This window comes from Macaca mulatta, chromosome 14 (assembly GCF_049350105.2).
Source record: "Macaca mulatta isolate MMU2019108-1 chromosome 14, T2T-MMU8v2.0, whole genome shotgun sequence".
Lineage (NCBI taxonomy): Eukaryota > Metazoa > Chordata > Mammalia > Primates > Cercopithecidae > Macaca > Macaca mulatta.
In genome coordinates this window covers 11,189,976-11,214,173 of record NC_133419.1, presented here as the reverse complement: position 1 = coordinate 11,214,173, position 24,198 = coordinate 11,189,976, and the positions used below count along the sequence as shown (strand labels likewise).

General features: G+C 47.1%; 1 protein-coding gene, 3 long non-coding RNA genes and 9 other non-coding genes across 20 annotated transcripts in view; 3 read left to right on the top strand and 10 right to left on the bottom strand.

Annotated features, from left to right (window-relative positions):
• Nucleotides 1-318: 318 nt before the first annotated feature.
• Nucleotides 319-7,865, top strand: LOC144334168 (uncharacterized). The gene is made up of 2 exons (XR_013403671.1): nucleotides 319-2,072; nucleotides 6,302-7,865. It is a non-coding gene; the product is annotated as an uncharacterized LOC144334168 (long non-coding RNA).
• Nucleotides 578-5,407, bottom strand: LOC144334166 (uncharacterized). The gene is made up of 2 exons (XR_013403669.1): nucleotides 4,736-5,407; nucleotides 578-1,857 (listed from the first exon to the last, which is right to left on the bottom strand). It is a non-coding gene; the product is annotated as an uncharacterized LOC144334166 (long non-coding RNA).
• On the bottom strand, nucleotides 6,715-11,743 carry LOC718486 (uncharacterized). Of its 5 annotated transcripts, XR_001439387.3 has the most exons (11): nucleotides 10,855-11,743; nucleotides 10,418-10,459; nucleotides 10,128-10,211; nucleotides 9,881-9,931; nucleotides 9,506-9,538; nucleotides 9,022-9,068; nucleotides 8,794-8,826; nucleotides 8,547-8,583; nucleotides 8,072-8,112; nucleotides 7,805-7,836; nucleotides 6,715-7,676 (listed from the first exon to the last, which is right to left on the bottom strand). It is a non-coding gene; the product is annotated as an uncharacterized LOC718486 (long non-coding RNA). The 5 variants fall into 5 exon arrangements; XR_013403642.1 differs by lacking the exon at nucleotides 7,805-7,836 and having other exon boundaries at nucleotides 8,051-8,112; XR_013403643.1 differs by lacking the exon at nucleotides 8,794-8,826 and having other exon boundaries at nucleotides 8,547-8,618; nucleotides 9,018-9,068; nucleotides 10,855-10,976.
• LOC114672518 (small nucleolar RNA SNORD22) lies at nucleotides 7,907-8,032 on the bottom strand. The gene has a single exon (XR_003722924.1). It is a non-coding gene; the product is annotated as a small nucleolar RNA SNORD22 (small nucleolar RNA).
• LOC114672515 (small nucleolar RNA SNORD31) lies at nucleotides 8,322-8,390 on the bottom strand. The gene has a single exon (XR_003722921.1). It is a non-coding gene; the product is annotated as a small nucleolar RNA SNORD31 (small nucleolar RNA).
• LOC114672514 (small nucleolar RNA SNORD30) lies at nucleotides 8,656-8,725 on the bottom strand. Its single transcript, XR_003722920.1, has one exon. It is a non-coding gene; the product is annotated as a small nucleolar RNA SNORD30 (small nucleolar RNA).
• On the bottom strand, nucleotides 8,897-8,961 carry LOC114672510 (small nucleolar RNA SNORD29). Its single transcript, XR_003722916.1, has one exon. It is a non-coding gene; the product is annotated as a small nucleolar RNA SNORD29 (small nucleolar RNA).
• Nucleotides 9,166-9,287, bottom strand: LOC114672519 (small nucleolar RNA SNORD22). Its single transcript, XR_003722925.1, has one exon. It is a non-coding gene; the product is annotated as a small nucleolar RNA SNORD22 (small nucleolar RNA).
• LOC114672511 (small nucleolar RNA SNORD28) lies at nucleotides 9,608-9,682 on the bottom strand. The gene has a single exon (XR_003722917.1). It is a non-coding gene; the product is annotated as a small nucleolar RNA SNORD28 (small nucleolar RNA).
• Nucleotides 10,005-10,076, bottom strand: LOC114672512 (small nucleolar RNA SNORD27). Its single transcript, XR_003722918.1, has one exon. It is a non-coding gene; the product is annotated as a small nucleolar RNA SNORD27 (small nucleolar RNA).
• LOC114672513 (small nucleolar RNA SNORD26) lies at nucleotides 10,287-10,360 on the bottom strand. Its single transcript, XR_003722919.1, has one exon. It is a non-coding gene; the product is annotated as a small nucleolar RNA SNORD26 (small nucleolar RNA).
• SLC3A2 (solute carrier family 3 member 2) overlaps nucleotides 11,117-24,198 on the top strand; it is a 31,118-nt gene continuing 18,036 nt past the window's right edge. For all 4 annotated transcript variants that reach the window (XM_028833334.2, XM_077962507.1, XM_028833333.2 and 1 more), the window contains exon 1: nucleotides 11,117-11,366. In XM_028833334.2, the coding sequence (XP_028689167.2) occupies nucleotides 11,255-11,366 (112 nt within the window). In that variant the 5' untranslated portion in view covers nucleotides 11,117-11,254. The remainder of the gene's footprint in view (nucleotides 11,367-24,198) is intronic.
• On the top strand, nucleotides 20,363-20,544 carry LOC114672580 (U2 spliceosomal RNA). The gene has a single exon (XR_003722975.1). It is a non-coding gene; the product is annotated as a U2 spliceosomal RNA (small nuclear RNA).

Sequence of the window (24,198 nt, the reverse complement as noted above, 5' to 3'; positions counted from 1 at the left end):
GTTATGGTAACTATCTAGGCATTAAATGTTAAATTATTTTCCAATACGTTATAATTCCGAAACGCAGTTTTCATTATTCTTTCTTAATAGTAGTGGCTATAGTTTGGAAACATACCTATTTAAGAGTCCTGTACTGCTTCTCCCGCCTGCTCTCTGCTCAGTGTGTTTTGCATAAACCCGCCCCTTCGCTTTTTTAGGATCCTGGGATTGGCCCACATACCAATCGTGATTTCAGTACCCGCGTAGCCTCTTTTTCCCAGATTGTGGCGTTAGTCTCCCAACCTAGAGGTTTTTGGGCTCTCCAGGGGGCGGCGTGACAGTGCTGCAGGTGGGGGCGCCCCTCTCTGGGACCTTTCTTGGGAGAAGCCGCGGCGCGGTTTCAAAGCACAGGTTTTGGAGTCCAAAAAAAGAGGTTGGGCTCCCCGCTCTCCAATTCCTGACTTAATGGCCTGAGGCTTGGTACTTAGGCCCTTGTCTCCTCCCCAGTTAAACGGGGAAATGGTGATACGCACTCTCAGGAGTTTGTGAGAACTGAGGACACAGTGGCGAGGCACGACCTGCACTTTGCATTTGTACTGTCCACCAGCAACCGCCCGGCCCTTCACTGAGAGGGAAAGATGCCCTGAGAAAGCCATTTCGGAGGCTCCTGATCCTCAAACCCGGGATCCCGCGGTGGGAGAAGGGTACTGACGCCTCAGCTCCGATGTCCTCCGACCCACGCACTCCTTAGAGTTACTTTCAGACCGGCCAGCAACGCGGTAAGGCAGCCCACTCGGAAGTCCGACCAAGAAACCACAGGGCCTCTCCTCGAAGGCAGAGGCAGGGTCGTTAGAGGACTGGGGTGAAGGAGGAGGAGGAGAGTATAGGTAAAATTGAAATGGAGCGATTTTTTTTTAATCGATCAAAGCAAACCCGCCAGAATGAAAGAGATTAATATGAGGCCCTGGCTGAGAAGGGACTTAAGGTCTTGCTATCTTGGGAGCTCTATTAATATAAACGTAAATCGTTCTGTTGGAAACCCTTTAACCCGGGTTGGAAATAGAGGCAGTGTCTTTGTATCAAAGCGTTTTGCATGGCTGAGATCCTCCAGGCAGGAGTCAGGCGTTACATTCTCTGATAAAATGTCAACCAGGGAAGAATAAAGATCTCTGTGACATGAATAAGTTTAAGGAAAAGTGCGGTGCCTTGATATGCATATGTAAACATCTCCATAAACCCTTTTAGTGCATAAAGAGCAGCATTGCGCTAGCAAGTTCCACCTTTCGCCCTAAGGCAGTTTTCTCCCATCTTAGTAAACAGAACATACAATCGGGTTTTACACGGAGATGTTCCATTGCCCAGGGACGGGCAGGAGACAGATGCTTTTCTCTATCTCAACTGCCAAGAGGCCTTCTTTCCTCTTATACTAGTCCTCCTCAGCACAGACCCTTCACGGGTGTCAGGCTGGGGGACGATCAGGTCTTTCCCTTCCCACAAGGCCATATTTCAGACTATCACATGGGGAGAAACCTTGGACAATACCACTACTTTCCTAGGCAGAGGTCCCTGCGACCTTTGGCAGTGTACGTGTCCCTGGGTACTTGAGATTAAGAGAATGGTGATGACTTTTCACAAGCATACTGCCTTCAGGCACTTGTTTAACAAAGCACACCCTGCACAGCCCAAAATCCGTTAAACCTTGAGTCACCACAACAAGGTTGGGGGTAGGGTCACAGATTAACAGCATCTCAGATACAGAACAAAATGGAGTCTGTTATGTCTACTTCTTTCTATATAGACACAGTAGCAGGCTGATCCATCTTTCTTTTCCCCACATGAATCATTAGTCCTTTTTATGTCATCTGCTGTTTCCTCAACCTGGACCTTTCTGCCCACGTCTCCCTATCGTCTCTTACAGGTGACAGCTCAAGTGGCACCCCTTCAGGGATGCCTTCCCTGATCACTTTTTTTTTTTTTTTTTTTTGAGACAGAATCTCACTCTGTTGCCCAGGCTGGAGTGCAGTGGCACAATCTCGGCTCACTGTAACCTCTGCCTCCCGGGTTTACGCCATTCTCCTGCCTCAGCCTCCCGAGTAGCTGGGACTACAGGTGCCCGCCACTGTGCCCAGCTAAGTTTTTGTATTTTTTAGTAGAGACGGGATTTCACCGTGTTAGCCAGGATGGTCTGGATTTCCTGACCTTGTGATCCACCCGCCTCGGCCTCCAGAAGTGTTGGGATTACAGGCGTGGGCCACCCCACCGGGCCAATTTTTGTATTTTTTTCTGAAACAGAGTCTTGCTCTGTTGCCAGGCTGGAGTGCAGTGGTGCGATCTCGGCTTACTGCAACCTCCGTCTCCTGGGTTCAAGCGATTCTCCTGCCTCAGCCTCCCTAGTAGCTGGGACTACAGGTGTGTGCCACCATGCCCAGCTAATTTTTGTATTTTTAGTAGACATGGGGTTTCACCATGTTGGCCAGGCTGGTCTCAAACTCCTGACCTCAGGTGATCCGCCTACCTCGGCCCCCCAAAGTTCTGGGGTTACAGGCATGAGCCACTACACCCAGCCTTCTGACCACCATCTTTCTTGCTGCATCACACTTTCTTCTTTGCCGGTAAATATTATAAATCTCAGGGTGTCTGAAATTCAGCATTATTGAGTTTTTGGACTGGACAGTTCATTGTTTGGGGGTGATGGGGGAGAGGGGCTGTCCTGTGCAGTGTAGGATTTAGCAGCATCCTTGCCCAGTACCCAATAGTTGTCAGTAGTATATACCTCCCCTCTCCAAGTTGTGACAGCCAAAAATGTCTGCAGGTGTTGCTAAATGTCCCCTAGTGGGCAAAAAACACCCTTGGTCAAGAACTACTGCACGATTTCAATAATATTCAGTTGTTTGTTTGACTGTCTCATGTTGTCTCTCCTGCTTCCTCTAGGATGTAACCAAACAGGTGTCAACAAAAAACACAAGGCCTTGGTTTTCCTGGTGAGCCCATTGCTGCATTTGAGATAGAGGAGCTTGTTGGTGCTGGTGCCATTTACTAGGGTGGGGAGATGGAGTTGAGGGGAGGAGCAGGGGGAAGGCAGGGAATCAAGGAGCTGAATGTCTCATTGTACATTAAGTGGGAGGTTTGTTTGATGTATCTGGAGCTTAGGGAAGAGGTTCTCACTAGAAACATTGTAGTCTGAGTCATTAATGTACAGAAGAAATGTGAGGAGCCAGGCTTCAATCATTCCAGCCATCTCCTCCATTTCTCCATTTTGTCCTACTCTCATTTCTGTTTTTGCTTTTGAGACGGAGTTTCTCTCTTGTTGCCCAGGCTGGAGTACAGTGGTGTGATCTCAGCTTATCGCAACCTCTGCCTCCTGGGTTCAAGCGATTCTCCTGCCTCAGCCTCAGCTGGGATTACAGGCGTGTGCCACCACGCCCGGCTAATTTTGTATTTTTAGTAGAGACAGGGTTTCTCCATGTTGGTCAGGCTGGTCTTGAACTCCTGGCCTCAGGTGATCCGCCTGTCTCAGCCTCCCAAAGTGCTGGGATTACAGGCGCGAGGCACTGCGCACAGCCTTTTTTTTTTTTTTTTTTTTTTGAGATACAGTCTTGCTGTGTCGCCTTGGCTGGAGTGCAGTGGCGTGATCTCAGCTCATTGCAACCTCCACTGCCTCCCAGGTTCAAGAGATTCTCCTGCTTCAGCCTTCTGAGTAGCTGAGACTACAGGCGCACGCTGCCACACCCAGCTAATTTTAGTAGAGATGGGGTTTCACCATGTTGGCCAGACTGGTCTTGAACTTGTGACCTCAGGTAATCCGCCCACCTTGGCCTCCCAAAGTGCTGGGATTACAGGTGTGAACCACTGCGCCTGGCCAGTCCCCACCTGACTTCTTTGTGGCTTTAACAAAAGATTCAACTGTGGGCAGTGGGGAGACTTCCCTCAGTTCGCAAGTCAGTACCGCGCAGGTTCCCACTGCTTGTGTTGCTTTTCTGTTTCTGCTCTGCTGATCCTCCATCTCTAAATTCTGGTGCTCCCCTAGGGTCCTTGGGTGGTCTTCTCAGAACTGACCCTTCCATTCTTGTGGTTGTAATAATTGTGATAACAACTCTCAAGTCTATGTGGCTACCATTTAATGAGCAAAAAATATGTGTTGTTTCAGCTGAGTTGCCGTTCTTATAATTCTGACTGGAGAAATCCTAAAATTTATGAACAAAAATTAAAAGCAGGGTCTGGTGCAGTGGCTCACACCTGTAATCCCGGCACTTTGGAAGGGCGAGGTGGGCGAATCATCTGAGGTCAGGAGTTCGAGACCAGCCTGGCCAACATATAGTAAAAACCCATGTCTACTAAAAATACAAAAATTATCTGGGTGTAGTGGCACACGCCTGTAGTCCCAGCTACTTGGGAAGCTGAGGCAGGAGAATCACTTGAACCCGGGAGGCAGAGGTTGCAGTAAGCTGAGATCACACCACTGGACTCCAGCCTGGGTGACACAGCAAAACTCCTTAAAAATAAATGAGGCCGGGCGCGGTGGCTCAAGCCTGTAATCCCAGCACTTTGGGAGGCCGAGACGGGTGGATCACGAGGTCAGGAGATCGAGACCATCCTGGCGAACACGGTGAAACCCCGTCTCTACTAAAAAATACAAAAAACTAGCCGGGCGAGATGGCGGGCGCCTGTAGTCCCAGTTACTTGGGAGGCTGAGGCAGGAGAATGGCGTAAACCCGGGAGGCGGAGCTTGCAGTGAGCTGAGATCCGGCCACTGCACTCCAGCCCCGGCGACAGAGCAAGACTCCGCCTCAAAAAAAAAAAAAAAAAAGAAAAAGAAAAGAAAAATACAAATAAATAAAAACGGTTAGAAATCCCATAACTTATCACTAGTTGGTATCCATTCTCCCAAACACTCTGAGAAATATAAGGGTAGTCATTATCTGACGGCTTATAACAGAATCACCCGATGAGGGGCTACCTGTCAATGCAGGTTGGAGTCTCCAAGTTCAGGGAAGATTTAAAAAATTGCTCTTTTGAGGGATGCAGGGTGCAGTGGCTCATGCCTGTAATCGCAACACTTTGAGACACTGGGCAATGGGATCACTTGAGCCCAGTTCGAGACCAACTTGGGCAACATAGTGAGACTATCTCTACAAAAAATTAAAATTACCTGGGCATAATAGGCATGTCCCTATAGTCCTAGCTACTCGGGAAACTGAGGTGTCGGATCGCTTGAGCCCAGGAGCTTGAGGCTATGTTGAGACATGATGACACTACTACACTCCAGCCTGGGTGACAAAGAGCTTCTAAAAAAAAAAAAAAAAGTTCCCAAAACACTGAAGAAATCTCTCCAAAAATATTCTGGTTTGGGGGCTGCCTGGTTAAAAAGATTGAGAACCGGCTTAAATACCTGATGGCTTAAAAAAAAAAAAAAAAGAAAAAAGAAAAGCGGCCAAGTGCAGATGTCTGTAATCCCAGTGCTTTGGGAGACAGAATGGGGTGGACTGCTTGAGCTCAGTTCAAGACCAGCCTAGGTAACATGGTGAAACTGTCTGTACTCTACCAAAAATACAAAATTAGCTGGGCGTGGTGGTGTGCACCTGTAGTCCCAGCTATTTGGGAGGCTGAGGTGGGAGAATCCCTGCAGCCCAGGAAGTTTAGGCTGCAATGAGCTGTGATTGCACAACTGTACCACAGCCTGGCTGACAGAGTGAGACTGTCTGAAAAAATTGAGAGCTGCTGACTAACCATACACAACTTTACCCCCACAGTATCCACAGGTTGGCACTGTCCTTGTGCTTTCCCTTCTTCCTCAAGGCGAATTGAAAAGCGAGATTTGGCCAGGTGCGGTGGCTCACGCCTGTAATCCCAGCACTTTAGGAGGCCGAGGCAGGCGGATCACCTGAGGTCGCGAGTTTGAGATCAGCCTGACCATGTAGAAATCCCGTCTCTACTAAAAAAAAAAAAAAGTATATATATATATACACACACACACACACAAATTAGCTGGGCGCGGTGGCACATGCCTGTAATCCCAGCTACTTAGGAGGCTAAGGCAGGAGAATCGCTTGAAGCCGAGGCGGAGGTTGCAGTGGGGAGATGCCGCTATTACACTCCAGCCTGGGCAATAAGAGTGAAACTCCGTCTCAAAATAAATAAAAAGCATAGATTATTTGGCTAGGCATGGTGGCTCCCACCTATAATCCCACCACTTTGGGAGGCCGAGGTGGGAGGATCCTGAGGTCAGGAGATCGAGAACATCCTGGTTAACACGATGAAGCCCCATCTCTACTAAAATTACTAAAAATTAGCTGGGTGTGGTGGCACACGCCTGTAGTCCCAGCTACGCAGGAGGCTGAGGCAGGGAGAATGGCTTGAACCTAGGTGGTGGAAGTTGCAGTGATCTGAGATCATGCCACCACATTCCAGCCTGGGTGACAAGAACAAGACTCCACCTGCTGGTTAAAGTGAAGGTTTGCTTGAGCCCAAAAGCTTGAATTTGTAGTGAGCTTGTGATCCTGTCACTGCACCCTAGGACTAGGCAAGAGGGAAACTTTAAAAAAAGCTCCAATGTAATGGTATTGTACACACCAAGATGGATGCTCTGCTCAGATCAGGTTAGTCATTTAACATACTGCCTAGCAGGCAGACCCTGTCAAGACCCCAGTTCCAGGGACTTGAGGGAACATGAGAGGAAGCCAGTTTCCCATGGAAATTTACACACTGGTGCTAAGGAGGCACATACAAACAGGACTATGTAATCAATCATTTTATTATTTTCATCAACAACCAATACAGCAACACAAATTGACAGCCACTCCTCAAGGGAACCTTTTTTTGTAGTTTAGAGCAATGCCCTGAATGAGCTACCTACATGGCACACAGTATTTGCAACATGCAAATGGAGACCTAAAGGCTCATGATGGGAATAGAAGGTGGCTCTATACAGAGGAACAGAAATGGAGTTATGGGAAGCTCAATCAACAATTGGCAACAAGCTAGGTCAGTAGTTTGCCAAACTGGCCATCTATGCAGTGCCTGAGTTTTGGTTCTGGGCTTGGATCATGTAAGAAAGGCAGCAAAGTCTGGGTGCCAAGAATCACACCTACAATCCCAGCACTTTGGAAATCTGTGGTGGGAGGATCTCTTAAAGCCGGGGCCTTGAGCGCAGCCTTGGTAGTAAAACCAAGCCCTTGTATCTAAAAAACAAAAGGGCAGGTAGATTCCACAGAAATAATGTTGCAGGAAGGGGGTGATAAAATACAGAAACATTAACACACAGCAAACCCTCAACTGTTTCATTGGCTCCCAGTGTCTTAATCTGTGTCTGCTAACATTTTAAGGTACATCTAAAAGACCCCCTAAACCCAGCAAGCTTTTCATTTAAAATTCCTTCAGTGAGGTACATCTAGGGAAAAAGTCCCTAAAGTGTGCTGATAAATTAGGCTCCTTGAATGCTGCCTTGGAGTAGGAAATGCAGCATTAGACAGACTGCCTAAGCAAGCTGGGTAAAACCCAGTTAAAAATAGCAAACTCTCAAGGGGTCACTTCCTTGTGCCCAGGTAGACCCACCCAAAGGCATGATTCACAGTAAAGCTTTGAAAAAAAAAAAGCAGCCACGCCATTAAGACGACTAAAATTATGCTGTGGTAACTTCAACAGCTAGGTTATCCAAGGACTTGGAAAATTCACCTTCTGATGTCCTCCAAGACAGATTCCTGCAGAGGAAAAACAAAAGTTCTTATTGGATTGGAAAATATGAATGTACACAATAGTTAACACTATGTAACCTAAGAGTAAAAGGTTGCTATTATAAAACCAGTTAAATATTTAAACAGATACCTACCATTTCTTATGCACCTTGTTCTTTACTCAGACCTGGAAAAATTAAAATCAATGTTTTCAACAAGTGCTGATTACTCCCTTTCTTTGTATAGAAATATTTGTCATCCCTCAGACAGTTCCTTCTGGAACAAATCTTCCTCTTTTCCCCCAGCCAGTCCCAGTGGGTTCACCTTTACAGGCTCTGGGACTAGGACAGAGAGTAAGACGTGTGAAAGTTTCTTCATTGGGAATTTTTAGCACAGTCCACCTTACATTTCGGTTTACTCACCTGTAACTGCAGTCTGGAGTCAACAGTAACACCTAGTTTTCCTGCAAAATCAAGAAAAAATCATGTAGTCTTGAGAGACTTTCATTCTACAGTACATTTTACAATCTCTCAACTATATCTGTTGCTTGGCAGACAGAAGTTTCAGGGCACATTTTAGAGGAAACACTACTTAGCCCAAGAACTTCCTATTGGCTGTAATGCCTCCTCAAATAACTTGTAATTTTTAGAAGTTGTCACTGGAAGGCAGGCTCACAGCTCAGAAAATACCTTTCAGTCACATTGATCAGACTGGGGCGGTATTCAACTCATCACTGGTGAGCAGGTGATCATCACTTGGTGGTCCAGGAGATCAAAGATTTGGGTTAAGCCAGTTCTATCTGTACACATCCACCCAGACCACAGTGCTATCACACACAAAAATCACAGAAAATTGTATATAGCAGCCATTGATGGCAGCTATTGCAAAGCCACTTACCTCAAACTCCTCGAGTGCTAGAGAGAAGGTGCTGGCCCTGAAAGGAGGAAGACCAAGTCAGTAGTGCTTCTCCTATCCTGCATTAAGTTGTTCCCACGCATCATTCTTAGAAAATCAGATTTCAGAGTCTCAACAGCAAGTCATCAGCCGAACGAGATTCCATGTAAGTCATCATATATACAGGCCTAAAAAGGCAGTTTTTTCTACTCTATATGCTGGATGCATTGAATACAGTGAAATTACTCACCTTAGAGCCAAAGAGGTTATTGGTTAATAACACCTAGAGAAAAACAAAACTGTGGGTGAAAGATTCCTCAGACATGGTTACCCCCCACTCCCTGCATTCTCCAATTTCTCAGGTGTTCATGTATTTTCACTGTCAGTCATAGTGAGCTAGTTTGATTCATCATAGAAACTGTCTACTTGGTGGCATAAGCGGTAAGGAGCAAAAAAAAAAAAAAAAAAATCAACTAACCTCTCAGCTCTGAAGGTTTTTCAATAGTATATGGCAACAAGCTGCTCCTGAATCAAAAAAATCAATCAATTAGCTAATTATCCCAAACAGCCAAAACTATTTTAGTTACGGTTGCTAGTGGACAAGCTAAGAAAAGGTAACCAAATGCCTCAGACAGCTTATGGAATAAGCTCTCATGCCCTTTTTCAGTTAATCCTGGTGGGTTCACAATTACTGGTTCCCAGGCTAGAACAGGGCTGAGGCAGGATGTTTCCTCCTCATTGGAGCTGAACCGTGGAAACCTACAACTGACAAGCACTAGTCTGACCCTGGGCAGATCAGTGGGCATCTATCTGAGAGAAAAAAGGGGAGGTCTGGAAACATCACTACAGAGAACAAGAGGAACCAGAAAACTTTATGGTTTAAGCAGGCTTTGGTAACAAACATCAAGATGGCTAAGTTATCAATTAGATAATAGGCCCATAGAATTAAAAAAGCAACGTACTGTAAGATAGAGGCAGATTGTCATGAGGAATACCTGGAAAGCAAAGCAAATTAGTTATTTTAAGGTATTAGGATGGAATGAAACTTATTCAAAATCAACAACTGCCATCAGAACTCTAACATGCTATTAATTTTTGTACCTCACAGAACATCAGCTTATCAATTCAAATCATCTGACAGTAAAGTGATCGATATATGGATGAGGATAACAGCGCACCTTTACAAGAACTGTAGTACCGGGTTGCGATCTCGCTTCCCAGAAAATTATCTCAAGAGGAACAAGATGGAAGGCGCCAAAAAACAAAATTGCTTCCGCCGGCCACTTGTTCTCTTGTGAACATTTACAGAGATGACATACACCAATTTGAATAATTACCTGTATTCACCCTGGGAGGCAGCTGAATTCCTCAGGATAGATTATGAGATGCTGTAGACAACAGAGGAAGGCATTTTATGTACCTAAAAATAGTCATTCAAAGACCCCCGAAGACCTCGCTGTCACTTCTCAGTAGTAAGATGACATCACTTATAAGTTCAGCCATATGCTTGTCATTTTGTGTTCATCACGGAGTGGTTATCTAGCAAGGTCTCCTCTGTAAGAGCATAAAAGCATGTACACCTACCTGGAACATTACTGTAACGCTGGCTTTGCAGAAAGATGGGTCTTGTCCCATTCCTTCACCAGTGAGCTTTTGTGGGCTAAACATCTGAAAAAATAACAGCCTTCACTAACACCTCAGACAAATCAATAAGTCCCTGACATTTATTGCGTACAGTACAGTGCTACTCAGAATTTTTGTTTTCTCCACTAATCCATCAGAAAGAGAGAGTTCAGTTTGTAAAATCATCCCCGTAGCAACTTCTACACACTCAACGAAAGAGCAGAGGTTAAGAAATGGCCATAAGAACTTACTGTAACATAGAGCTCTCTTCGATTCCAACGTGCGCGTAAACCCTGCAGACAAGAGTCCAAGAAGACATTAGGTCAACACAGGGCATTTCGAAAACGCTATCTTCTGAGCCGACGGCTAAGTAGGAGGCTTGCAGGGCCCATCTCCTCAGAGTCACTTATCCTCACGGAGCTCAGTACAGGTCTGTGAAAAGGTCCTCATCATAGGGAGGGGACCCGCACGGCCCGCCATCGCCATCTTGTCCTTCACAAAGCCCCGCTGCTACTTAATTTAAGTCTCGAGGCCACCCACAAGACCTCACCCGCCAGTCACCCTGGCTAGACAGCTACAACACAGAAGGCATAGCGCGTGCTATGCGATGTCCGCACAATCGTTCAAAATAAAAGAAACGGACAAAGCACAAAACACTGACAGCTACAAATCTTACGAAATCACTTACCAGCGGCAGTAGAACAATGAGACCGAAATTGGCACGGAGAGACGATTAAATACCATCCCGCAGAGGCCCACGGGATTTGGGGGCGGTGCTATGGCGAGCGCACGCGCATACGTTGACCGCATGCGACCCCGGGGAGTTGTGGGTAGAGAGTTCCAGGGAAGGAGGGCGTGGACAAAGCGCTACCTGAACTTGCGGCGCGAAAAGGGCGCGCATGCGTCCTACGGAACCTCACCGACCGCATTGCGGCTTAGTTTTCTCACCCAGTGCATGTGGCAGGAGCGGTGAGATCACTGCCTCACGCGGATCCTGGACTGACGGTCACGACTGCTTACCCGCTAACCCTGTTCTGAGCTCCCCCTTCCCCCCACACACCCGAAACCTGTGTGCAGGATCCGCCTCCATGGAGCTACAGCCTCCTGAAGCCTCGACCGCCGTCGTTTCGATTCCCCGCCAGCTGCCGGGCTCACATTCGGAGGCTGGTGTCCAGGGTCTCAGCGCGGGGGATGACTCAGGTACTGGATCCCGAGCTAAACTCGGGAGGAGGTCCCCTTTGGGGGAGCCATTTCGGTAAAGTAAGTCAGGGCGTAAGTGCTCCACTGAAGACAGGATCTGATTTTTTTCTAACTGGTCCCCTATGTCCTGCCTTCTGGTGCGTTTTCTTTAGATCTTGGACTACTACGGGCCAGCATTAGCTAACATTTGTGGAGCACCGTCTTAAGCACACTGTATTAATCGATTAATCCATCAAAATCCCAAGAGCTAGGTAGGATGACAGCCCCCTTTATTGATGGGGAACCTTAAAGGGCTCCCGCGGTGCTGCCTGCTGCAACTCCTGCCCGATCACTATGGTTGCAGTCAGCTATAGACTGTTTTACTGAGACCGGACAGCATTAGTTCAGTCGTTCGTGGTAAACATCTACGTGTACAAGCACACTTTATAAACATTTTTTTTTTTCCGAGACAGAGTTCTGCTCTGTCGCCCAGAGTGCAGTGGCGGGATGTCGGTTCACTGCAACCTCTGCCTCCCAGGTTCAAGCGATTCTCCTTCCTCAGCCTCCTGAGTAGCTGGGATTACAGGCTCCCGCAATCATCAAGCCACGCTAATTTTTGTATTTTTAGGAGAGATGGGGTTTCATCACGTTGGCCAGGCTGGTCTCGAACTGCTGACCTGGTGACCTCCTGCCTCAGCCTCCCAAAGTGCTGGGATTACAGGCGTAGGCCACCACACCCGGCCTGGCTCAGCATTTTGGGAGGCCAAGGTGGGAGGATCTCTTGAACCCAAGAGTTCAAGACCAGCCTAAGCAACATAGTGAGAAACCGATACCCATCTCTACAGAAAAATAGAAAAAATTAGCCAGGAGCGGTGGTGCATGCCTGTAGCCTCAGCTACTTGGGAAGCTGAGGTGGGAGGATTGCTTGAGCCCAGAAATTTGAGGCTGTAAGTGAGTTGTGATCAAGCCACTGCACTGCACTCCAGCCTGGATGACTGAGTGAGACCCTGTCTCAAAAAAAAAAAAAAAAGTGGGACAGATAAACTATGGAAAATCAAGATGGCCCAGAGTAGACAGACAAGGCTGGGGAGGTTGTGAGTGGGAATGGCAGTTGGGAAATGCTTTATAGAGTGTCTGGGCCTGAAAGGGTTGAAAGACTCCGGAGGGGAATTCCAGTTAAAGAAACAACTGGAGCACAAGCTTGGTGCAAGAAAAAGAAAGAAGTGTGTGGCTACAATTCATGAAAGATGGGCAAAAGGGGAGTATTAGAATATAAAACTGGAATGTATTTCCTGGGGAAAGCCACATAAGCAGGACCTTGAGAGCAAAGCTAAATCACTTGAATCATAGATAGAAAAAAAAAACCAGGGAGAGTTTTTAAGTAGGAAAGTGATAAGACATTGGGGGATAAGATGGAGACAAGGTCATTAATTAGATTGCCATAGTAGTTTAGGCAAGAGGATTCAATACTAGCAAGTGTAACGGCAGTGGAAGTGGAAAAGAGGGGATTTGGGTTAGGGGTCTCCAACTCACATACAGAAATCAGCTAAGTAATGTAGGTAAGTGAAATGAACTGAGTTGGGACTCTGGTGAACTGGGCAGCCCTTTCACAGCTCCAGCTGATTGTTGCCTTGTGACAGTATTGTCTCTGTGTGATCAAATAGTTTTCAAAAGAATCCAGAAGTCCAGAATTGTGTATTTACCCACTTTAAAATGTTGAGTTTAAATTTTTTTGGCCGGGCGCGGTGGCTCATGTCTGTAATCCTAGCACTTTGGGAGGCCGAAGTGGGCGGATCACCTGAGGTCAGGAGTTAGAGACCAGCATGGCCAACATGGTGAAACCCCTTCTCTACTAAAAATACAAAAATAAGCCGGGCGTGGTGTGGGTGCGGTGGCGGGCGATTGTAATCCCAGCTACTTAGGAGGGTGAGGCAGGAGAAGCGGTTGAACCCGGGAGGTGGAAGTTGCAGTGAGCCAAGATCACCCCACTGCACTCCAGCCTGGGGGACAAGAGCGAGTCTCAAAAACAAACAAACAAAAAACCGAAATATGCCTGTGGGCCAAAGGTGGCCCTCATTGTGAGTTTGCAACCTCTTGTGTAGTGACATAGAATCTACTAGAAAATAGGGCATTTAAAAAAAAGTAGGCTAGGTAGAGCGGCTCACGCCTGTAATCCTGAAGGGGGCCAGCCCCTCCACACCTGTGGGTATTTCTCATCAGGTGGGACGAGACACTGAGAAAATAAGACAGAGAGACAAAGTATAGAGGAAGAAAAGTGGGCCTAGGGGACCGACACTCAGCATAAGGAGGACCCACACCGGCACCGGTCTCTGAGTTCCCTCAGCATTTATTGATCACTATCTCTACCATCTCGGTGAGGGGGATGTGGCAGGACTATAGGGTAATGGTGGGGAGAGGGTCAGCAGGAAAACATGTGAGCAAAGGACTCTGTCATAAATAAGTTTAAGGAAAGGTGCTGTGCCTCGATGTGCATGTAGGCCAGATTTATGTTTGACTTTACACAAACATCTCAGTGGAGTAAAGAGCAGTATTGTCGGCCAGGCACGGTGGCTCACGCCTGTAATCCCAGCACTGTAATCTCAGCACTTTGGGAGGCCCAGACGGGCGGATCACGAGGTCAGGAGATGGAGACCATCCTGGCTAACATGGTGAAACCCCGTCTCTACTAAAATACAAAAAAATTAGCTGGATGTGATGGCGCGCACCTGTAGTCCCAGCTACTTGGGAGGCTGAGGCAGGAGAATGGAGGGAACCCGGGAGGCGGAGCTTGCAGTGAACTGAGATTGCACCACTGCACTCCAGCCTGGGTGACAAGGCAAGACTCCCTCTCAAAAAAAAAAAAAAAAGCAGTATTGCCGCCAGCATGTCTAACCTCCATCGATAAGGCAGTTTTCTCCTATCTCAGTAAATAGAATGTAACGTACGATCAGGTTTTATACCGAGACATTCCATTGCCCAGGGATGAGCAGGAGACAGATAGATGCCTTCCTTTTATCTCAACTGCAAAGAAGCCTTCCTCTTTCACTAATCCTCCTCAGCACAGACCCTTTACGGGTGTCTGGGGGACGGTCAGGTCTTTCCCTTCCCACAAGGCCATATCTCAGGCTGTCTCAGTGGGGAGAAACCTTGGACAATACCCAGGCTTTGTTGGGCAGCAGTCCCTGCGGCCTTCCACAGTGCGTTGTGTCCCTGGGTACTCGAGACCGGAGACTGGAGAATGGCGGTGACTTTTACCAAGCATACTGCCTGCAAACACATTTTTAACAAAGCACATCCTGCACAGCCCTAAATCCATTAAACCTTGAGTCAATACAGCACATGTTTCTGCGAGCACAGTGTTGGGGCTAGGGTTACAGATTAATAGCATCTCAAGGCAGAAGAATTTTTCTTAGTACAGATCAAAATGGAATTTCTTATGTCTTCCTTTTTTACATAGACACAGTAACAGTCTGATCTCTTTTTTCTTTCCCCCACATAATCCCAGCACTTTGGGGGGCCAAGGCAAGCAGCGTGCTTGAGCCCAGGAGTTTGAGACCAGCCTGGACAACATTCGGAGACCCGTCTCTGCAAAAATAAAAATTAGCTGAGTGTGGTGGTGCATGTGTATAGTCCCAGTTCTGGGGGAGGCTGAGGTAGGGAGGATTGCTTGAGCCCAGGAGTTCAAGGCTGCAGTGAGCTTTAATTGTGCAACAAATAGAGACCCTGTCTCAAAAAAAAGAGGGTTTCACTCTTGGTCACTGTAACCTCAAACTCCTGGGCTCAAGCAATCCTCTGGGCTGAGCTGGGAGTACAGGCACTGGCCACTATGCCCAGCTAACTTATTTTACTTTTTGTATAGACAGAGGTCTTGCTGTGTTGCCCAGGCTGGTCTCAAACTCCTGGGCTCAGGTGATTCTCCAGCCTTGGCCTCCCAAAGCAATCTGTAGGTAACAGACTTAGTCTGACTTCCTGGCTCTGGCTTCTTCCCTTCTAGTTCATTCTCCACATTGTAGCCAGAGTGATCTTTACAAATAAAAACTCTGGTCTGTCGGGCAGGATGGCTCACGCTGGGAGGCCTAGGTGGGTGGATCACTTGAGGTTGGGAGTTTGAGACCAGCCGGACCAACATGGAGGAACCTTGTCTCTACTAAAAATACACAATCAGCCAGGCATGGTCGCGCATGCCTGTAATCCCAGCTACTCAGCAGGCTGAGGCAGGAGAATGACTTGAGGAAGGCGGAGGTTGCGGTGAGCTGAGATCGAGCCACTGCACTCCAACCTGGCCTACAAGAGCGAAACCTCTCTCTCAAAAAAAAAAAAAAAAGTCTGGTCAGGTCTGACTTCCGCTCACAATCCTTCAGTGCCTCTCCATTGTCTTTTTTTTTTTTTTTTTTTTTGAGACGGAGTCTCGCTCTGTCGCCCAGGCTGGAGTGCAGTGGCCGGATCTCAGCTCACTGCAAGCTCCACCTCCCGGGTTTACACCATTCTCCTGCCTCAGCCTCCCGAGTAGCTGGGACCACAGACGCCCGCCACCTCGCCCGGCTAGTTTTTTGTATTTTTTAGTAGAGACGGGGTTTCACCATGTTAGCCAGGATGGTCTTGATCTCCTGACCTCGTGATCCGCCCGTCTCGGCCTCCCAAAGTGCTGGGATTACAGGCTTGAGCCACCGCGCCCGACCGCCTCTCCATTGTCTTTAAGCTATAGCCCAACTTGATCAATACAGCCATTAAGAAGTGCTGCTAGACCGGGCATGTAATTCCAGCACTTTGGGAGGCCGAGGCGGGCAGATCACTTGAGGTCAGGAGTTCAAGACCAGCCTGGGCAACGTGGTGAAATTGTGTCTCTACTAAAAATGCAACAATTAGCTGGACATGTTGGAGTGTGCCTGTAATCTCAACTACTTGGGAGGCTGAGGCATGAGAATTGCTTGAACCCGGGAGGTGGAGATTGTGATGAGCTGAGATCACCCCATTGAACTCCAGCCTGGGCGACAGAGTGAGACTCTGTCTCAAAAAAAAAAAAGGAAAAAAAAAAAAAGCCCTGCTTCTAACGGCCAATGGCTCACACCTGTAACCCCAGCACTTTGGGAGGCCAAGGTGAGAGGGTCCCTTGAGGCCAGAGGTTTGAGACCAGCCTGGGCAACATAGTAAGACGAAACCCCCATCTCTACAGGAAAAAGAAGCCCTGCCTCCCTATCACCACTGCTCCCCCAAGCCTAATCTACCCCTTCCCACCCACAATAAACTCCTTGGGGTTTGATTCAATGTGGGTAAATCATCCTGCTATCTCTATTGTCTAGCAGAATACAATTCACAAATAGGACTCAATATACATTTATTAGTTACCTTCATAAGTTTTTTTCAGTTTGCCTTTTTATGTTGGGAATTTTATAAATTTTCAAATGATTATTTCTCAGCCAATTCATTGACTGTCTTATCAAATGATTTTGCTAGTAGCGAGGTCTGGAAAGTGTTTGTTCAAGGGGCAACACTGCCCCCACCTGGCAGCAAGAGGCACTGCCTCAATTAATGGAGGGGAAGGATATGCAAATAACCAGTGCTTGGCAGGGAACTGGTAGACATGACAGTGGAAAAAAGGCTCAATTTCTTTTTGAGATGGAGTCTCGCTCTTTTCCCCAGGCTGCAGTGCAGTGGCTTGATCTCAGCTCACTGCAACCTCTGCCTCCCAGCTTAACGCAATTCTCTTGCCTCAGCCTCCTGGGTAGCTGGGATTACAGGTGCCCACCACCACTCCCGGCTGATTTTTGATTTTTGTATTTTTAGTAGAGACAGGGTTTCACCATGTTGGTCAGGCTGGTCTCGAACTCCTGACCTCAAGTGATCAGACTGGCTTGGCCTCCCAAAGTGTTGGGATTACAGGCGTGAGCCACCACACTGGGCCTCAATTTCTTTTTGAACCAGGATCTCACTCTGTCGTCTAGGCTGGAATGCAGTGTGTGATCACAGCTCACTGCAGCGTTGAACTCCTGGGCTCAGAGCATCCTCCCACCTCAGCCTCCTGAGTAGCTGGGACTGTAGGCATGTGCCATCACACCCAGCTAATTCTTTAATTTTTTGGAGTGTGACAGTGCCTCACTATGGTGCCTAGGCTGGTCTCCAACTCCTGGGCTCAAGTGACCAAATTGCTGGGAAACAGGCATGAGCCACTGTACCTGGCCCAAAAGAAATAGCATAGAATTTCCTGGGTTGTGGAGGAGTGTGGCATTGAGGTGGTCTTCCAGGGAAGAGGTACTTTTACAACTGTGGTGGGTACCATGGGTGTCTGGGCTACCTGCTCATGCAGAGTACTAATGTTTTCTGGTTGTGCTTTCAGCTTCATCCTGGATATACCATTTCCACCTTAATGTCTGACTAAAGGGTCTGTCTGACTTTGTGACTAGGTAGGTCTGACAAGACCCAATTCATAATGGGGCAGTTCTGGATGCTTCATAGTCAAGCTTTCCAGTAACAGCCTTGACGCTGTTTCTCAAAAGGCACCTACTTCCCTGCTTTGGACAGCTTGGTCTTGCTCCAGAATCTCAGGGACTCGCATTGTGCTTTTGCCGTAGGAGCTTGCCATAAGTTCTCCACTGCATCTTTTTTTTCGCTACTGATACTTTGGCTCCCCCAGGATCTGCTGGGTTGCATGGCTTAAGTGGCAAGGCCATGTACATTGCAGCCTAGACTAGGTGCAGAGCCGTTTCCTACTCACAGTTTGAGTCAAAGTTGGCAGCTTACCCAGTGTGTGGGCTGGAGATATATTTCTAGGTATGGATGTGATAGACACCACACCCATGCATCCTTTTTGTCTTTAGTGGTGGTACTGATCTCTGTCCCTCCCCAGGATGTAATACTGCTTTGATTTACTATCATGGCTGAAGAGAGGGAGGGGTTTTAGAGGGGTTTGTCTGTCCCAGTATGATAGCTCTTATCTCTTAGGCCAAGGACCCAATGTGATTACTTCAACTCCTAAGTATATCAGTCCTGTTAAATTTTTTTTTTTTTTTGAGATGGAATGTGCTGGCTTGCAGTGGTGCCATCTGGCCTCACTGCAACTTTCACCTTCCGAGTTCAAGCAATTCTTGGACCTCAGCCTCCCAAGCAGCTGAGACTACAGGCGTGCACCACCACGCCTGGCTAATTTTTGTTTGTTTGTTTGTTTGTTTGTTTGTTTTGTTTTGAGATAGAGTCCCACTCTGTCACCCAGGCTGGAGTGCAGTGGTGCAATCTCGGCTCACTGCAACCTCTACCTCCTGGGTTTAAACAATTCTCCTGCCTCAGCCTCCCATGCCCAGCCCTCGTTTAAACACTTGGACCTGAGGAAATGACTAGTGATGGGTCCATGGACAAGCAGACTTACTATGAGCTAGTAAGTTTTGGCTAAGACTTCAGTTACTGCCTGACACCTGTAAGTCCCCAGTATAATGCAGGGATCATGGTGATGCTTTGGGTTTCCAGGTCTCAATGTCAGTTCAGATCTTGTCCCCCAAATCCTCAAAGTGTTTAGGCATTTCCCTTTACCCAATAGTCTGAGTAGGTGATATGTTGACATACTCCCGTTTAGGAGGAACTGGCGGAACCATTACAGTTTTAGCATCCTTTCCTAGGGATTTGGGTACCTCTTCAGTAATTGAGTTTTGGATGTGAAAGTTGGTTCAGCCAGGTGCGGTGACTCATGCCTGTAATCCCAGCACTTTGGGAGGCCAAGGCATTCAGATCACTTGAGGTCAGGAGTTTGAGACCAGCTTGGCCAATGTGGCGAAATCCCGTCTCTACTAAAAACACAAAAATTAGCTGGGCGTGGTGGCGTGTGCCTGTAATCCCAGCTACTAGGGAGACTGAGGCCGGAGAGTCCCTTGAACCCTGGAGGTGGAGGATGTTGCAGTGAGCCTAGATTTAAAAAGTTGGCTCAGATCCGGGAGCCGAATGAAGGATTTTGACTGTGTATTATGGTGATGGCCCTTAGCTGCCTCTTCCTCCTCTATTCTTGCCTTTTTCTCTTTGTAGATGTGTAGTAGCATCCTTTTTGGCTATCCACATATTTTTCCCCTAAGGATGCCATGCTCTATTGTATCCACAACTCTGAATCGAACTCCCCATGACTACCTACCCCTGCAACATTGCCAGTTTTATGGTAGTTGCATATTTCTGGCTTTTGGCAGCTAAGCAATGCTATCTGGCCTCTGTTATGTGTTGAAACATACTTCTCCATATATCTTGAGTAACTCAGCTCTGTGACTGCTTCTCCTGTCATCAGCTGTGGACTGCTCAGAAGCCACCACTGAATTTCTAAGTGATGCTGATGCCCACCGATGTCACCAGTGTTTTCCTGATGGTTTTGTAAATGTGTCCTTTGGGTCCTTTCTTGGAACACTATTCTCCGGTCTCACATCGTACAGTACAGTATGTTTATCTATTCCAGCATGCCCACTTTTTTCAGTCACTTTTTTTTTTTTTTGGTTGGGGGATGGAGTTTCACTCTTGTCGCCCAGGCTGGAGGGCAATGGTGCGATTTCGGCTCATTGCAACCTCCGCCTCCCGGGTTTAAGAGATTCTCTTGCCTCAGCCTCCTGAGTAGCTGGGATTACAGGTGCCTGCTACCATGCCCAGCTAATTTTTGTATTTTTAGTAGAGATGGGGTTTCACCGTGTTGGCCATGCTGGTCTTGAACTCCTGACCTCAGGTGATCCACCCTGATGGGAATGTTAATTGTAGTAGTTTCTTTGCTTTTTTTTGTGGGAGGGGTCTTACTCTATTGCCCAGGCTGGAGTGCAGTGGTACGATCTTGGCTCACTGTAACCTCTATCTCCTGAGTCCAAGCTATTCTCGTGCCTCAGCCTCCCAAGTAGCTGGGATTACAGGTTTGTGCCACCAAACCTGGCTAATTTTTGTATTTTTAATAGAGATTGGCCTTCACCATGTTGGCCAGGTTGGTTGCAAGCTCCTGACGTCAGGTAATCCGCCCTCCACAGCCTCCCAAAGTGCTGGGATTACAAGGTGAGCCACCACATCCGGCCATGCTTTTTTGGTCTGTGAGCAAGAATAGTATCTGTTCTTATCCTCTAACATCTCATCAGTTCTGTAATTGAGGATACTTTATCAGGTGGATTTTTGGAACAGGGAGATGGAACAAAAGCTTGCTCATCCTTTTTACAAGTCAATATAGTATTGCAGTACCTCCATGAATGCTATGGTTCCTCCTTTTGGGGTAGATGTCAGTTAAAATGCAGACTGTTGCATTCCACTGTATCTTTTGGTTTCTGGAAAAATCTTTAAGGTGAATCTGCTCATTTTCTTTTTCTTTCTCTTTCTTTTTTCTTTTTCTTTCTTTCTTTTTTTTTTTTTTTTTTGAGACGGAGTTTCTTGTTACCCAGGCTGGAGTACGATGGACCAATCTCGGGTCACCACAACTTCCGCCTCCCGGGTTCAAGTGATTCTCCTGCCTCAGCCTCCTGAGTAGCTGGGATTACAAGCATGCACCACCACAATCGGCTAATTTTTTGTATTTTTAGTAGAGACGGGATTTCTCCATATTGGTCAGGCTGATCTTGAACTTCTGACCTCAGGTGATGTGCCTACCTCGACCTCCCAAAGCGTTGGGATTACAGGCGTGAGCCACCGCAACCGGCCTATTTCCTTTTTTTCTTTCTTTTCTTTTCTTTCTTCTTTCTTTTTTTTTTTTTATGTGAGACGGAGTCTCGCTCTGTCGCCAGGCTGGAGTGCAGTGGCCTGACCTCGGCTCACTGCACTCTCCGCTCCGGGGTTCAAGCGATCCTCCTGCTTCAGCCTCCCGAGTAGCTGGGATTACAGGTGTGCGCCATCACACCCAGCTAATTTTTGTGTTTTTGGTAGAGACGGGGTTTCACCATGTTGGCCAGGATGGTCTCCATCTCCTGACCTTGTGATCTGCTCGCCTCGGCCTCCCAGAGTGCTGGAGTTACAGGCGTGAGCCACCGTGCCTGGCCGCTTCCCTTTTTCTTTACATTTAATTTAATTTAAAAAATTAAGATGTTTGTCTCAGCCTGTTGCCCAGGCTGGTCCCAAATTCTTGGCCACCAGCAATCCTCCCACCTCGGCCTTTCAAAGTGCTGGGATTATAGGCATGAGCCACCATGCCTGGCCCGTTTTTTTCTTTAACATTATGTTTTTGACACATTTTGCCTATCTTTTATGTCCTGGTTCTTTCAGATTTAGTCATTTCTAGTATTCTAGTTAGAAATTTTCTACAAATTATTTTACAAATGTTCTACAAATTATGTAAAAAAACAAAATTTTTTTTTTGAGACAGTCTCACTCTTGTTGCCCAGGCTGGAATGCAATGGCATGATCTTGGCTCACTGCAAACTCCTCCACCCAGGTTCAAGCGATTCGTCTGCCTCAGCCTCCTGAGTAGCTGCGATTACAGGCTCCTGCCTCCACGCCCAGCTAATTTTTGTATTTTTAGTAGAGACGGGGTTTCACTGTGTGGTCCAGGTTGGTTTCAAATTCCTGACCTCAGGTGATCTGCCTGCCTTGACCTCCCAAAGTGCTAGGATTACAGGTGTGAGCCACCACGCCTAGCCTATTTTTCAAGTTTCCAAATTTTTACTACTATAACCAGTGCTGCAGTGAAATCTTTTATATATTGCTTTGTGTACATGTGTGAGAGTTTCTCTAGGATATGAATCTACCTAGGACTGTTGCTGGGTAAAAGGGCATCTTCATTCTATAGGCAGTTGCAAATTTTTTCCTAGACCGAATGTACCAAATAATGTTGCCACTTATGCAATTTGTATCCTCCTAATCACTTTGTTTAGTCAGATGTTTTAATATTGCCAATCCGATGGACATGAAGTTCTATTTTCTTGCCATTTTAATTTGCACTTTCCAGATTACTAATGAGGTTCTGTAATCTTTACATTCTTTTGTATATCTAATTTTGTGAATTGGGTTTTTTTTTTTTTTTTTTTTTTTTGAGACGGAGTCTCGCTCTGTCGCCCAGGCTGGAGTGCAGTGGCCGGATCTCAGCTCACTGCAAGCTCCGCCTCCCGGGTTCACGCCATTCTCCTGCCTCAGCCTCCCGAGTAGCTGGGACTACAGGCGCCCACAACCGCGCCCGGCTAATTTTTTGTATTTTTAGTAGAGACGGGGTTTCACCGTGGTCTCGATCTCCTGACCTTGTGATCCGCCCGCCTCGGCCTCCCAAAGTGCTGGGATTACAGGCGTGAGCCACCGCGCCCGGCCCGGGTTTTTTTTTTTTTTAAGACAGAGTCTCAGTCTGTCGCCCAGGCTGGAGTGCAGTGGTGTAATTTCTGTTCACTGCAATCTCTGCCTCCCATGTTCAAGTGAATCTGCTGCCTCAGCCTCCCGAATAGCTGAGACTACAGGCGTGCACCACCACGTCCTGCTAATTTTTGTATTTTTAGTAGAGACAAGGTTTCACCGTGTTAGCCAGGCTGGTCTCGAACTCCTGACCTCAAGTTATCCACCCACCTTGGCCTCCCAAAGTGCCAGGATTGCAGGTGTGAGCCACCATGCCTGGCCTGAATTGGCTATTTCTATTATGTGATTAGAATAGAATTTCTATTCAGTGATTTTTTTTCTTGCTGAAGTATTGTGCTTTTTCTTACTGATTTTTAGTGATAATTTGTATGTTTCATCTACTTTGTTAGTTGTATTAGTTTCAGATAGTATGTCTTCTATTTGTGGCTTGTCTTTTCAGTTTGTTACGGCAAGTTGTAGATGCATAATTTTTTCTCTTTTAATGTTGCAAAATTTATTTGTCTTTTTCTTAATGGTTTATTCTTTTGTGTGTTTTTTTTTTCTTTTTTTGAGTTGGAGTCTTGCTCTGTCGCCCAGGCTGGAGTGCAGTAGTGAGATCTTGGCTCACTGCAACCTCTGCCTCCCAGGTTCAAGCTGTTCTTCTGCCTCGGTCTCCTGAGTAGCTGGGATTACAGGTGCCTGCCACCATGCCCAGCTAATGTTTGTATTTTTATTTTATTTTATTTTTTGAGACGGAGTCTCTCTCTGTTTTTCCAGGCTGGAGTGCAGTGGCCCAATCTCAGCTCACTGCAAGCTCCGCCTCCCAGGTTCACGCCATTCTCCTGCCTCAGCCTCCTGAGTAGGTGGGACTACAGGCGCCCGCCACCACGCCCGGCTAGTTTTTTATATTTTTAGTAGAGACAGGGTTTCACCGTGTTAGCCAGGGTGGTCTCGATTTCCTGACCTTGTGATCCACCCGCCTCGGCCTCCCAAAGTGCTGGGATTACAGGCATGAACCACTGTGCCCGGCTAATTTTTGTATTTTTAGTAGAGACGGGGTTTCACCATGTTGGCTAGGCTGATCTCTGGCCAGGCTGGTCTCGAACTCCTGACCTTGTGATCTGCCCACCCTGGCCTCTCAAAGTGCTGGGATTACAGATGTGAGTCACTGTGCCTGGCCTCTTTGGTTTCTTCTTTAAAAACTCTTTCCTCATCGTGAGGTCAGAAAGATATTCTTTTTTTCTTTTTCCTTTTTTTTTTTTTTTGAGACAGAGTTTCGCTCTTATTGCCTAGGCTGGAGTGCAATGGCACGAAGTCCGCTCACCGCAACCTCTGCCTCCCGGGTTCAAGCAATTCTCCTGCCTCAGCCTCCCAAGTAGCTGAGATTACAGGCGTGCACCACCACTCCTGGCTAATTTTGTATTTAGTAAGACAGGCTTTCTCCATGTTGGTCAGGCTGGTCTCGAACTCCTGACCTCAGGTGATCTGCCCTCCTCGGCCTCCCAAAGTGCTGGGATTACAGGCATGAGCCATCGCACTTGGCCTCAGATGTTCTTATTTTCTTCTAAAATTTTATTTATTTATTTATTTATTTATTTATTTATTTTTGAGA